A 15,056-nucleotide genomic window follows, 5' to 3' on the forward strand; every position below is an offset into this window, starting at 1 on the left:
GTGAAACCATATGATAATTGACTCTCTCTGCTTGACTTATTTCACTCAGCATAATCCCTACCTTTATTTTTAAGCTGTTCTTGTGAGTTTTTGTTCTGTATTAAGATATAGACATACAAAAAAGAAAGATATAGACATACAAATGTAAAGAGAAGTCACGCTTTCAAAGGTAGAGTGTGGAATTTGGAAGGTAAACATTGTTTCTAGTGAAAATCACCCAGAAAAAATATCTTTAGAAAAGGGGGTAATGGGAAGGAACACTTTAAGAAGGAGTAGAAGATGTATCACCCTTTCTTGATCCTGACTTAAGATGTTTTAAGTCTTCCAAGAGATTTTCCATCTCATCTAAGTTGTGAAATTTATTGGCATAATTTTTTAATAATCTTTTAAAAAATTATTTATTTATTTTTAATAAACATATAATATATTTTATCCCCAGGGGTACAGGTCTGTGAATCGCCAGGTTTACACACTTCACATTAATAATCATTTTAATATCTGCAGCATCTGTAGTGAGGTCACCACTCTCATTCCTGGTATTGATAATTTGTGTCTTCCTCTTGTTTCTTTCTTGTTCAGTTTGGCTGGAAGCTTATCAATCTCAATGCTTTTCTTAATGAAAGAGATTTTGGTTTCATTGATTTTCATTATTGCTTTCCTTTTTCTGTTTTGTTGATATTTTTCTATTATTTTCTTTCTTCTGCTTATATTGATTGTAATTTCCTCTTATTTTTCTAGGTTCTTAAGGTGGAAGCTGAGGTACTGGGGTCTTTTTTTCTTATATAGGTCCTGTAGTGCTATACATTTCCTTCTAATTACTACTTTAACCTGCACCTCACAAATTCAATATATTTCATTTTCATTCAGTTCAAAATAATTAGTGATTCCCCTTTTCATTTTTGCTTTGACCTATAGTTATTGTAGATTCTGAGTTAGGAGGTCCTGGCATAGGGCTCAGCAAGCTATAGTTAGCAAGGTTTTGGAGCCACGGCCTAAAATGGGAAGTGTGAGAGAGCAGATGGAGATCACATTGGCCATTTGAAGGTAACAGGTAGCTGATGAGGGATCCTTCAGGAATGTGCTTTATTTGGGGTGTTGTGTGGTATAGAACAAGAAAACTGATTATAGAAGCACAGGAATCAGCTCATTTCTGAGGGCACTATCCAAGGCTTAACAGGATTTGTTTTCTTCATTCCATTCCTTTACTGCACCATGCTTTACCTTCTACAAGCTCTTTGGAGACAAGGCTTTCTTTGCCTAATATAACTTTCCCTAAACACTCTATTTTTTCCTAGTTAATTTCTCTTCAAAATTTGGACATCTTCATAATTATATTTTGAGAAAAGCCATTCCTAATCCTTTGAACAGGTGAGATACCCTGACTGTGTACTTTCATAGAAACACCCATTAATTAATCCATTTATTCAGTCACGGTGGTAGGGAGAATTCTAAACACCCCATGACAACATCTTGTTCTAATTCCCCAAACCTTTGAATATGTGAAATATCACTTCTGGTATTGTGTTACTATATGGCATAGCTGACCTTAAGATAGATGAATCCTTAGAAGAAGAGACAGTCCTGTAACTAGCTGGTAACAGAAGATGTTAGAGATAGTCAAAATATGAGAAGGATGTGATGTGTTGTTGCTGGTTTGGTGATGAAAGAGATCATGTGAGCAGCCTTAAGGAGCTGAGGAAGGCCGATAGACAACAATTGAACAATCTCAAGGGACTGGCTTCTGCCAACAGCCAAATGAATATGGAAACAGATTCTTCTCCAGGGCTTCCAGATAAGAAAGACACACATCCCCTTTCAGTATCACTTTGTAAGGTACACTTGAGGTGTGCCACAGTGGCTCAGTTTAGTGTCTGACTTGTGATTTTGGCTTAGGTCATGATCCCAGGTCCTGGGATCAAGCCCTTCACTGGGCTTCATGCTCAATGGGAGTCTTGGCATTCTTTCCATCTTCTTCTCCCTTTGCCCCTCTCATACTCATATGTGTTCTCTCTCTAAAATAAAAAATCTTGAAAAAAAAAGAAGGTATACTCAAGCAGAAATATATTAACAAATCTTAGTATTGTAATTTTCTTTCTTACAAAAACTCTTTATGGAACCAGAGTATTTAACTCAGGTATGAAGGACATTAATTCCGGGAAAATGGCCTGGGAGATCCTGTATGGTGAAAAAGTAGAAAACCTTTACTTAGGTGAGGGACTTTAGTTCAATCAGTTGGTTTGCACTTCTCATATCTCCAGGTCAGCTATCTAAGCTCAACTTGAAACCTTTTCACAAACTTTGCAATTATTTATATGTATTCTTTTCTCTGAAAGACTAGAGACTCCAGGAGTAAACATTTCTAAGTTATCTCTTAATTAATTAATCTGTTGCCCTTTTTCCCACTCAAATTCATGTGTACATTCAAAGGAATTATTAAGCAGCTATTATTTCACAGATACCACTACAAACTGAGTATATTTTGGCACACTTGCTTGGGGTTTACAGTCTAGTCAAGGGACAAGCTATTATATATGTACATATATTGCATAGGACACAAACACAGTTCAGTGAATAATGTGAAAAAGAGAATTGGCCAGGTTTTTCTGAGAAATTAAGCTTTTACTTGACTAATGAGACATGAAGCTAGGATTGATACATAGGTAAGGGGGAAGGGGGATGTGAGAACATTACAGGCAGAGTAAATGTCTGAGAAGACCCTGAGGCCAGGTAAGAGCTTAAACTGATAGTCTTTTGGCTCCAGTCTCACTTTTATGTCAACACACTTCTAATCTGCAATTCATATTCCTAACTTACTTTACAGTAAAAAATATTTAATAAATGATTCATATGGTTTTGGACAAACGAATCTCAGCAGAGTATGCGTAGTTCTGTACAATTCTGTACAGTTTGTACAATCTTTCTGGCTTCATCCTGTACCACTCCCTCTTCAAGCTCTATACACAGTCACACTTGTATCAGTATAACAAGTGGTAAAGGCATAAAGAAGTTCAGGAATGGTTATCTTCCCACAACCACATTTATTTCTTTGAAATATGGAGACTTTTTTTTTTAAATGTTGCTCTTTCTTCCTAGGTTTTTATCTTTCTTACTGAATTTGTACTTTGCCTAGAAAGACTCCATACATTTTTCAAGATGAAACAAAAAACAGTCTCTTCTTTGTAGAGGTTTGTCTGATCTTCCCAGGCAAATTCTGGCAACTACTAATTTGCAGTTCCTCTAGTAATCTCTTGCACAGAACGTTATTATGGCACTTATGTTCTGGTTCTGTATTTACCTGCCTTTGTCCTGGTACAAGGTTGTGTTTGTACCAGGAGAGGAAGGATCATTTTTAGTATATTTTTCAGTCTTTAATCCCCAGCACTGTTTCCAGTACCAAGTAAACAATGAATGTAAATTTGCAACATGGATTATCTTGATGGTCTTCCCACTAGCCTTGACCAGGGGTTTTTAGTGCTTCCTAAGGGTAGCAGTTTCCTGCAAGGAATAGGGAGTCTCTTTTATGGTACCCAGACCCTGTTATATTTCATAGTTTTATCAGCCTTGGTCTTTCCTCTTTAGCATCCTTATCATGGCCTCCCTAATAGGCTTGGATTTCACACTGTAGATGATGGGGTTGAGCACAGGGGGCACCACCAGGTAGGTATAGGCAACTAAGGCATGTACAATGGGAGGTAGGTGCCCCCCAAAACGGTGTATCATGGACAGAGTAATGCCTGGGATGAAGAAGACAAAAACAGCCAGGATATGGGAGACACACGTGTTGAAGGCTCGGATGCGTTCCCTGGGAGATGCCAGTCCTAGCACTGTGTGTAGGAGGAGAATGTAGGAGAGAACAATGAGCAGAGAATCGATGCCACCGGTGGACAGTGCCACACAAAGCCCATAGAGGATGTTTATTGTGATGTCAGCACAGGCTCTTCTCATCACATCAGGATGGAAACAGAATGAGTGGGACAAGAGGATCTTATTAGGGCAGAAGTTCAGACGTTTAAGCAGGAAGGGCACTGGGAGGAGACAAAGGGTTGCACGGGCCACAATGGCCAGTCCAATACTAATGATGACATTATCGGTGAGGACAGCTGCATAGTGAAGAGGGTTGGAGATTGCCACAAAACGGTCAAATGACATGGCCAGGAGCACCGACGACTCCACCACAGAGAAAGAATGGAGGAAGAACATCTGGACCAGGCAGGCATTGAAGCCGATGAGCCGATGGTCAAACCAGAGCACAGCCAGGGTGGTGGGCAGTGTGGACAGAGTGAGGCCCACATCGGTGAGGGCCAGCATGGACAGAAAGTAGTACATGGGCTGGTGCAGGCTGGGAGTTCTCCTTACAGCCAAGAGGATCAGGCAGTTTCCAGTGAGGGCCACTGTGTACATGGAGGAGAAGGGGATGGAGATCCATCCATGAACAGCCTCCAGCCCTGGGATGCCAATCATTAGGAAGGCATGTGGCTGGAAGAAGGAGATATTGACATAGGACTGGGAAGGCAGCATCTTTGGAAAGCAGTTGAGGTTTCTGGAAAGATGTGACTTCTTTATTCTGGGGAGACAGAAAGATAATGACAAGACACTTGTTATTAGGAAGACCATTAGTTATGCTATGTGGGTTATTTCATTATTTCCCATCTTCTCAGCTCTTTGTATTAATAACTGTTCCAGGAATATACACACGTTAGCTAATATGTCCTCAAATCAATGTAGATTGTAGGGGATAGTTTAACTTCCTCATGATTACCATACAAAAATGATTGAAATAGAATTAGAAATTAGTTAATTCTTTTCTTTCTTTCTTTCTTTTTTTTGGGGAGCACTTTTTAAAAAATTTTATTTTTTCAGTGTTCCACGATTCATTGTTATGAAGGGATTTATGTTAATGCTCTTTAATATGTAAAGCCCTCTCTAAATGCTCATCATCATCATCATCATTGTCATTGTCTTCTGTGTCTTGGTCCTTATTTTTTCCCGTTAATACTGCATTTCACAGTATTCTAAATGCTTTCACATCATTATTTCATTGTTGTGTCATAATTACTTTGCTGATAGAGAAGGGAAATATTTTAGTTAAAGTGAAAGAAAAGAACATTTGAAGTCCATCTGAAGAAGAGAATACTGCAGCGTTCTTCCAACTCAGTTATTATTCTTATTATTTTTTAAAGATTCTATTTATTTTTTTTTGACAGAGGGAGAGAGAACACAAGAGAACACAAGTTGGGGAAGGAGAAGCAGCTTCCCACTGAGCTGGGAGCCTGATGCAGGGCTCCATCCCAGCACCCTGGGATCATGCCCTGAGCCAAAGGCAGATGTTTAACAACTGAGCCACGCAGGCACCCCTGAGTTAGCTATTAGAACTCAAGACCTTATTGTGTTTGAGGGTTTGGATATAGATCCTAGGACCTTCTCTTTTAATTATGTCCCAGTAATTATAAAGCCCCAGGCTGAAAATGAACATAAGTACTAGCAAAGGATTGATAAATGAAGAGACATTTGATGCTCCCCAGGTCACTGAGAACACTTAAATATTTGTGGTTCACCTATGCCTTGCCCAGAGAATATCAGCCTGGATAAATTGATGTTCTTGTAATCCAGGCTACCCATTGCTTTTCAAGAGTCATCCCCTCATTCCATTCACTCAACATTCCCCCAAACCTTTAAAAATCCAGTCAAACATTTTGTTCAGCCCCATCACACTTAGAGGTCTTGATTTGTCCTTGAGTATGCCTACTTGTGAATCAGGCAGCACAGACACCTGACCTAGCTGGGAGGGCATAACTACAGGAAATATGGGCCCTGAGATGCTTTTCCAAGAGTTTGAATTTCTATAGCCACACACTGAAAACATGAATTGTGTTTTAGTCTAGTCTCCTTTAGTATTTAGTGGGATCCATCCTATTAACGTCACCATTTTAGTATCTGATCCTGGGCAACTAAATTTAGCAATTTATCAATTATTGAATATCTCTTATATTTAAGATATTAGACCCCTCATTTGTTTGTTTGTAAATAATGTCTCTTGGTCTTAAAAAAATCACAAAAGTTTGGTGTCTCTGAGTGGCACAGTTGGTTGAGTGTTCAACTCTCGGTTTTGGCTCAGGTCATGATATCAGCATCAGAATCTCAATCTGCTTGAGAATCCCTCTCCCTTTGCCCCCTCTCTCATGCTCTCTGTCCCTCCCAAATAAATAAATACAACCTGAAAAAAAAAAAAGAACCATGTAGGTTAAGTATTTGTGTGTCTTTAATTTTTTATTTTTTTAAAAGATTTTATTTATTTATTTGGCAGACCTAGATCACAAGTAGGCAGAGAGACAGGCAGATAAAGAGGAGGAAGCAGGCTTCGTGCTGAGCAGAGAACCAGCTGTGGGATTCGATCCCAGGACCCTGGGATCATGACCTGAGTTGAAGGCAGAGGCTTTAACCCACTGAGCCACCCAGGCGCCCCTTAAATAATATAATAAACATTAAAAATGATAATTTAAAAATAATAAAATGGGAGGGGAGAGGCTTAGTGAGTTCCTATAGGCCATTCTGGAAATGAGTTTAAAGTCAGCTGTCTATTTGGCTTAAACGCTTTTAGTGGTTTTACATTGCCTGTATTGGCCATGAGCTGTCCTACATGCTGGAGATTTGTGAAATGTGGGGGTAGTTGGATCAGATTATCTGGAAGAGCTTGTAATCTCCTGTTGTTCCATGGTTACATGATTTGAAGCTGTGCAAATAAACGCCTTCCTATTTCTCACAAAATTGTCCTTTTACTGCTCATTGTGACCTTTTGCGTTTTTCTTATAAAGCCATTTGCTTTTTATTGTGCTAATTATCTCATTCCTGTTTTTCTTTTTACTAATCTAAGTCACATTTCTTATGCAGAGGTGCATTTATTCACAATTTATACTGTATAGTTTACATATAGTAAAAACTCATGGTTCCTTTAGATTAATGCAGTTAGTGTCTACTTTTATCGTACTATTTTACGATCAACCCAGGAAATACTTTGTCACTGGCAGCTTAAATCAGAATAGAGGATGCATTCTGTGGTCTCCTTTGATTTGCAGGATTGATTTGAGGATTGATCTTACCTGGGATTTATATCACCATTCTCTCTCTTTTCATCCTGCTTTATCTAATACTGAATAATTGAAATGATAATTATGTGATGTGATGGAGATGTGATCCAACACTGAGGTGTAATCATTTTGCAATGTATATGCCAAGTGCTTTTCTAAAAGGCTCTTACTCAGAAGATTATGAAGGACAATCTCATAATGAGAGTTGAGACACCAAGCAAACATTCACATCACTGGCAGGATGCTTGCTGGGATGGGATTTTTCAGATACTCTTACACTGTTGCTCTCCTTAGAGAAGCAAAAGAGTACTAATCTTCTTGGACACAGAGTCTGGGTTTCCGAATAATTACCTGAATCAGGACATTTTCTGTGCTTTAGGAAAGTAGCTGCCTTCCTTTCCTGTGCCGTATCTAGAGGCATAGACCTGCTGTCTCTGGAAGTCCAGGCCTCCTTACTCTTCTTCCTGCTTCCAACATCTTCTCACCCCCATCCCATTGGCTCTTCCTCTTGGCAGCAGCTGAAGAAAGGGGATCTCAGACTCACTAACCAGACCTCCGTCTTTCTAAAGAGTGTAGAAGAGACTGTATCTGGGCCCCAAGGTACTCACTTTGCTTGCCACAGCCTTTTCTAACTCTCCACATCCTGAAGGAGCCTGGAAAAATATGCAACTAAGATACTACCTTTATACTACTGGCTGCATGCCTTAGTGAGTTGAGTTGCTGTTCCCCAGGGATGTCCAAGCCATAGCCACAGAGGATAGTCTGTATTTGCTTTTTCCTGGGCAATGGAAAATGTGTGGGATACATGTGTTGGCATAGAGGGCACCAAATGAGATATTTGAGCAACTGAATTGTGGAGGAGATGCCTAGAATCATCATCATCTCTAGGTTTATCCATTCTACCATATCTGTAGGAAATTTTATTGGGCTTTTTGGTTTTTTCCTTTACTGTGCATTTTAATGATATCAGATCAGGCTTCTGGAGTCACACACATTTTCTGCCTGCGGGCCCCCCGCCCCCCAGCAATAGAATCTTTCAGAGACTCAGGGTTCTTTGTATCTCTGTCCACTCTCTCCATGGCCCCCAGGGCTCAGGCAGGTTAAGTGCCCCTACTTCCTGTGTCTATTCTTTATGTGATATCATTGTGAAAGCCTCATTCTGTTGTACAGTGAATATGTATCATGTAACCTGAGAAGATAGATGGGAAATAAAGTGTCTCAAGACAGGGAGAGATGAACGAAGGCACGTATCTTTACTGAGAGCTTCCATATCTCTGTTTTTGTGTTTTTAAAACAGACTGTCTTCCATCCTAGGAAACTTTTTTTTTGCTATCGTGTTCCATCCCAGGAGTTTCTTCTTTATCCTAATAGAGTAAAATAAATTGAAAACCCGAAGAAGCCACACATCTGAAATAGAGCAGTATCTGGTGTGTGTGTGTGTGTGTGTGTGTGTGTGTGTGTGAACATGCATAGCATCTTTATTGAGATAGAACAGATGTGCAAAAAACTGTACTTATTCAATGTATACACTTTAATGAATTTGGATCTAAGCATTCATTCATGAATTTATCATCACTATCAACGTAATACACATATATATCAACTCCAAAAGTTTCCTTGTTATAATGGCAGGATTTCTTTTTTTTTTTTAAGGCTGAATAATATTCTACAGTATGTATATACCACATTTTCTTTATCCATTCATCTTTTGATAGACACTTGGGTTGTTGGATATTGGGTGTTATGAATAATGGGGCAATGAAAATGGGAGCACTAGATATGTGAGAAATAGATCTCAACATAATAAAAGATTTTTATGACAGGCCCACAGCTAACTGCATATTCAACAATGAAAAACTCAAAGATTTTCTTTTAAGATCAAGAACCAGGCAAGGATGGCCATTCTTTCCACCTCTATTTAACACAGACCTGAAATTCCTAAGAAGAGCACTTAGAGAATAAAAAGAAATGAAAGCATCCAAATTGTAATATAAGATGTAAAATTATCTTTCTTTGTAGACAACATGATCTTATGTATGGAAAATGCCCCGAATTCCTTAAAAATCCTGTTAGAACCAATAAACAAATTTAGTGAAGTTGCAGGAAACAAAATCAACATACAAAAATCAGTTGTGTTTCTATATATGAACAGTGAACTATCGAAAAACAAAATTAATAAAACAGTCCCATTTACAATGACATCAAAAAGAATAAAATACTGAGATGAGGTGCCTGGGTGGCTCAGTCAGTTAGGCTCAGGTCATGATCTCAGGATCCCGGAATGGAGCTCTACATTGAGCCAGGTGTTGGGCTCTGTGTGCAGCAGGGAGTCTGCTAGTCCCTTTCCCTTTCTCTTTGCACCTCCACCTACTCATGCTCACTCTCCCAAATAAATAAATAAATAAAATCTTCAGAAAAATAAAATGGGTGCCTGGGTGGTGCAGCTCTTGGTTTTGGCTCAGTTTGTGATCTTGGAGTGAGACCAGTCCCAGCAAGGGGCTCCATGCTCAGAATGGCATCTGCTCCAGACTATCTCTCCCTTGGCCCCTCCTTGCTGTGCTCTCTCTCAAAAAAAAAAAAAAAAAATTTAAAAAACGAAGAAAATACTTAGGAGTAAACTGGATCAAGGTGGTGAAAGACTTATATACAGAAAACTATAAATTATTGATGAAAGAAATTTAGTCACAAATAAGTGGAGAGACATTGCATGTTCATAGATTGATGTCACAAAAATCCATATTATCCAAAGTAATCTTTGAATTCAGTGCAGTTCCTATGAAAATCTCAATTACATTTTTTGTAGGACTAGGAGAAAATAATCCTAAAATTCATATGGAGCCACAAGAGATCCAAAATAGTCAAAGTAGTCTGAGATAGAAGAACAAATTTGGAGGCATCACATTTTCTGATTTCAAAGTACTTTGTAAATCTATAGTAATTTAAAACAGTATGGTATTGGGAACCTGGCTGGCTCAGTTGTAGATGAGCATGCTGGCTGTAGAGATTATTTAAAAATTAAAAAAAAAATCAGTATGCTATTGGTATAAAAACTGACATTTGAGATAGGGAGCCCAGAAATAAATGGCATATGTACAGTCTACTGATTTTTGACAAGGGTCCCAAGAATATGCAATGGGGAAAAGATAGTTTCCTTAACAAACGATTGGTAAAACTGGGTATCCCCATGCAAATGAATGATATCAGACTCTTATATTATACCATATACAAAAAAATGGACCTGAAATTATAAAACTCCTTAAAAAAAACAGAGAAGACTCTTTATGACTTTGGACTTAGCAATAATTTATTAGATATGGCCCCAAAGGCACAATCAATAAAAATAAAATTAGACAAGTGTGGCTACTGCAAACTAAAAAGTTAATGCACAGCAAAGGAAACAACAGAGTAAAAAGGCAACCTATGGAATAAGAGAAAATATTTGTAAACCACATACCTGATAAAGGACTAATCATAAAATATATATAAGGAACTCTTCCAACTCAATAGCAGAAACCTCAAATAACCTGATTAACAAATGGACAAAGAAATTGAATATATATTTCTCCAAAAACCTGCAAACAGCCAGCAGGTATATGAAAGGTGCTAAAAATCACTAATTATTAAAGAAAAGCAAATAGAAACTATAGTGAGATATCATCCCACAGATCTTAGAGTGACTATCATCAGGAAAGGAAGAAAGGAAGAAAGAAAGGAAGAAGGAAAGAAAGAAAGGAAGGAAGAAAGAGAAGGAAAGAAGGAAGGAAGGAAAAGAAAAGAAAGAAAAAGAAAGAAAGATTGATTCAAATGATAACAAATATTGGTAAGAATGTGAACAAATTGGAATCTGTGTGTACTGTTGGCAGTAATGTAAACTAGTGTAGCCTCTCTGGAAAACAGTGTTCAGGTCCTCAAAAAGTTAGAAGTAGAAGTACCATATCATCCAGTTATGGCATTTCTGGATGTAAACCCAAAAGAATTGATATCAGGATTCAAAGAGATATTCGCAGAAGCATCTTAAAAGAGAATTTATATTGCTCTTTTAAACATTGGCCTCCAAATTCTTTTCAAATTGCCAACTCCCCAGTTTTCTGCCAGTGTGCCTGCCAGTGAAGATAGTGCCTGCCTCAGTGGTCTCTTTGGGATGACTTTTAAATGAAGGTGTCTCTACCCAGGGACATCCAATTTTAAGAGCTGAGGCAAAATAAGATGAGTCTCTACCAATACAATCTGAGGCAACTGTGGAAGGCTGGAGGAAATCCGTTCTTGAGCAAGAAGATGCTTTTTGGAGCAAAGGATGCCCATTCGCTCCACAGCTGTGAAAAGCTACATCTATAGCTTCCATTGCTTGGGGTATGGCTTGAACTTAGTAACGAGTTTTATTGATTAAACATCAGGATATTTCTTCAGGAATTATGATTTATAAATAGGTTTATTCAAATTATGTTCCTGAAGCAATGTCTAGGCCAATCCCTTTAAAGGGTAATGAAGACATTCAGTGTAAATGAGTGAATCAGTAATTGCCTTCCAGGAAGTAGAATACATTAGTAAAAAGATGATTTCAATAGCAAGTGGTAAATTCTTTGAGAGAGGTGTGTGCCAGTTTCAAAGAGAGTGGAAGAGAGCAGATGAGGGAATAAGATACAGAAGACAGAACATTTGATCTCTTCCTGGAAGGACAAGAGTCTTCCAGTTAAGGTGGAGAAAAGTAGTAGGTGACTATTACAGTAAGAGACTGTAGTCTGTAGACTGTAGTTTGTAGACTGTAAGCTGGGGATCCACTCCCAAGGGCTGTACAGTTATGGGTTCATCCTCTGCTGCCTGCATTTGGAGGTAAACTGGGGGAGGAGTGCTGGACCCTGTACCCAGAGATCTTCATTTCTGACCAGATCTGTTAGCTTTGTGCTACATTCTTTCACTGTCTTCCTTCCTTCATTCATTCACTAAAACATTATTTATTAAGGAATGTATTCTTTTATACTAGGTCCAAATTAACCACTGAAAAGACAGAAATAACTAGAACATCATCACTGATCCCTAATTTCAAAGTCTCATACACGATTGTATATAATTACAATATAGAGTTTAAAGCACTACAGTTGAAGAAAGCACAAAGCGCTTAGGGATCACTGTGGAAACCCCTGGCTTGGCTTTGGATGGGACTGGGCAAAATCCCAATTCAAGTGTTAATGGAAAGCACATTCTAGCCAAGAAGAAATAGAATTATTTTGGTTCCTCTGCATTCTGATTCTGCATTCTTAACACCAATGGGTTTGCTTACCCAGGCTCAGTCTTAGGATCTCTCTCAGCATTCATTCGATAATTTCCTGAGAGACTGTGTTGTCTCTCTTGAGATTATAGGATTGTGGGCATAGGGCTTGGGACTCACTTGACTTCCCCCTCTTCCCCTCTCAGACATGTGCTCATGCACAAACTCACACCACACACATACACATTTTTTCTGCAGATTCATTTGAAATTAAGTTGTAGACATTGCATTACTTCCCAATAAACTTTAATCATGTGCCTCCTAAAAGTACAGTCTCTTACATAATCACCAAACTATTTTCAAATGTAAGCAAATAACACTAATCTAATAATATTATCATTATAAAAGGCATATTCAAATTTCACAATTGTCCTAATAATTACTGGTTAATGCTAGTGTTTGGTTGTAATATCCCTTTAATCTCTTTTAATTTAGATTAATACCCCAATATTTTTTAAATAAAATTGAGTTTTTAAAGATGCTCGGTCAATGTGTGTATGTGTGTGTTTGTCACTGTGTGTATGTATGTGTGTGTGGTGTTTCCCATATTCAAGATTTTTCCAATTGCTTTCTCATGGTTGGATTCAGGTTGGACAATTTTGGTTGGTGTTTTATATATGTGATTTTGTGTCCTTATTGCTCAAATCACAAGTTATATAAAATCAGATGATCTTATTGTTGGTTAAGCTAAATTTGATTACTTGCTTAAGGTGGTCACTGGGAGTCTCTTTATCATAAAGGCATATTCATCCTTTCCTATTTAGTAAATAGCTTGTACAGTGATACTTTGAGATTGTGTGAATATTTTTTCCAGTATCTTTTCAGCCTTTTTTTTCCAATTTATTTATTTTCAGAAAAACAGTATTCATTCTTTTCAGCCTTTTTTGATTATTTTAAAATTACATTAAAAACTGCAAAAGGTAATTTTCTAAATCTATCAATACTTTCTAAAGAAGAGTTCTTTTTTCATTCTTTTCTTCCTCTTTGTCTTAAATATCACTATGGACTCACACTTCCTTTAAAAATTCAATTTGTTGTAACTGTTTGCTACAAAATTATTTTTAATGTTCTATTTGATCCATCTAGAGCTACTGGTAGCCTCTTCATATCAGTTTCAGTGTATTTTTCCTACATGACTTTACTGTTTTTGTGTTTTTTATTTCTCCAGGGCATAAACTATTCCAGTATCCTTTTATAATTTTTTCTGCTTCACACCTAGGATTAGTCATTGCTCCAAGGATTCTAGGTTATTTAGAGTGGGCAATGGTATTTAAAACCAGTATGTGGGCCCTAGCTTTGCTCATTGCTTCTGGCATTTTCAGAGGACAAAGAAGAGAACTATAGAGGTAAGATTTTAAGAATACATCTAATTTTCCCATTATTAACTTAACTTTAGCTTCCTTTCTATTTTTCCGAGACTGTTACCACAGTCTGTTAAATGTGTTCCTTGCATTCTTTTTCTCCACTTTCACCTTTCTAACTTGTAGCACACAGTTAAACCTGTGTAACTTTTACAAAGTAGTAGGCTTCCCATAGCTGACTCTTTTTTTTTTTAATTAATTAATTTATTTATTTGTCAGAGACAGAGGGAGAGAGAGCGAGTGAGCACAGGCAGACAGAGAGGCAGGCAGAGAGAGGGGGAAGCAGGCTCCCTGCCGAGCAAGGAGCCCAATGTGGGACTCGATCCCAGAACCCTGGGATCATGACCTGAGCCGAAGGCAGTGGCTTAACCCACTGACCCACACAGGTGTCCACCCATAGCTGACTCTTAAATAAGGAATGAAGGCAGTTGTTTCCCTGAGGCCTGAAAGGCCCCAAGGAGCACAAAGTATGCTCATCATTTCTCTTATCTCCTGTCCTTCTCTCTCCAACACGCACAGATTATGAGGAGCCACATTTGACTGTCCTCTCACCTTTCCACAAACATACCAGATAGTTCCAAACCTCAGTGTTTTGTTTTAAGGAGTTATGTATTTATTTTAGAGGGGTGGTGGAGTGGGAGAGAGAGAGGGAAAGAGAGAATCCCAAGCAGATTCCCTGTTGGCATGGAGCCTGCCAAGGTGAGCTCAGTTTGAGGACCCTGAGATCATGACCTGAGCCCAAATCAAGAGTGGGTCACTTAACCAACTGAGCCACCCTGGTGCTCCACAGCTCAGTGTTTTTGTGTTTTACATTCTTTCCCCTTATTAGGTATGCCTTCCCCTTCCCCACCTTTTCTGTGTGACAAACTCCTACTCACCTTCCATCCTTTTTCCCTGACTCCTTTCTCATTTCCTCTTGATGAGACAGGAAACCCTCTTCCAGGTTCCTGTAGCACTTTGTGTGTACCTATCATAGCCTTATTACACTTAATTTAATTGTGTGTTTAGAAGCTTCTGTCCTGCAACAGAGGGACAAGACCACATATAATTCATTTTACTATCCTTAGTAATGAGCACAGAGTCTCTTGTACAAGTAAATACTGAATTAAAAAGCTGAAGTTAATGAGTGCAGGAAAGAATCAAGAAGACCAGGGGCGCCTGGGTGGCTCAGTGGTTTAGGCCTCTGCCTTCAGCTCGGGTCATGGTCTCAGGGTCCTGGGATCGAGCCCCACATCGGGCTCTCTGCTCATTGGGGAGCCTGCTTCCCCCTCTCTCTCTGCCTGCCTCTCTGCCTGCCTCTCTGCCTGCCTCTCTGCCTACTTGTGATCTCTGTCTATCAAACAA

General features: G+C 38.6%; 1 protein-coding gene across 1 annotated transcript; it reads right to left on the reverse strand.

The window, feature by feature from the left end:
* Positions 1-3,555: 3,555 nt before the first annotated feature.
* Positions 3,556-4,518, reverse strand: LOC122914103 (olfactory receptor 51I2-like). Its single transcript, XM_044260738.1, has one exon. It carries the CDS (start codon positions 4,516-4,518, stop codon positions 3,556-3,558), a length of 963 nt encoding a protein of 320 aa, XP_044116673.1.
* Between the last annotated feature and the right edge of the window lie 10,538 nt (positions 4,519-15,056).

The sequence above is a fragment of the Neovison vison genome, chromosome 7 (assembly GCF_020171115.1).
Source record: "Neovison vison isolate M4711 chromosome 7, ASM_NN_V1, whole genome shotgun sequence".
NCBI classification, from domain to species: domain Eukaryota; kingdom Metazoa; phylum Chordata; class Mammalia; order Carnivora; family Mustelidae; genus Neogale; species Neogale vison.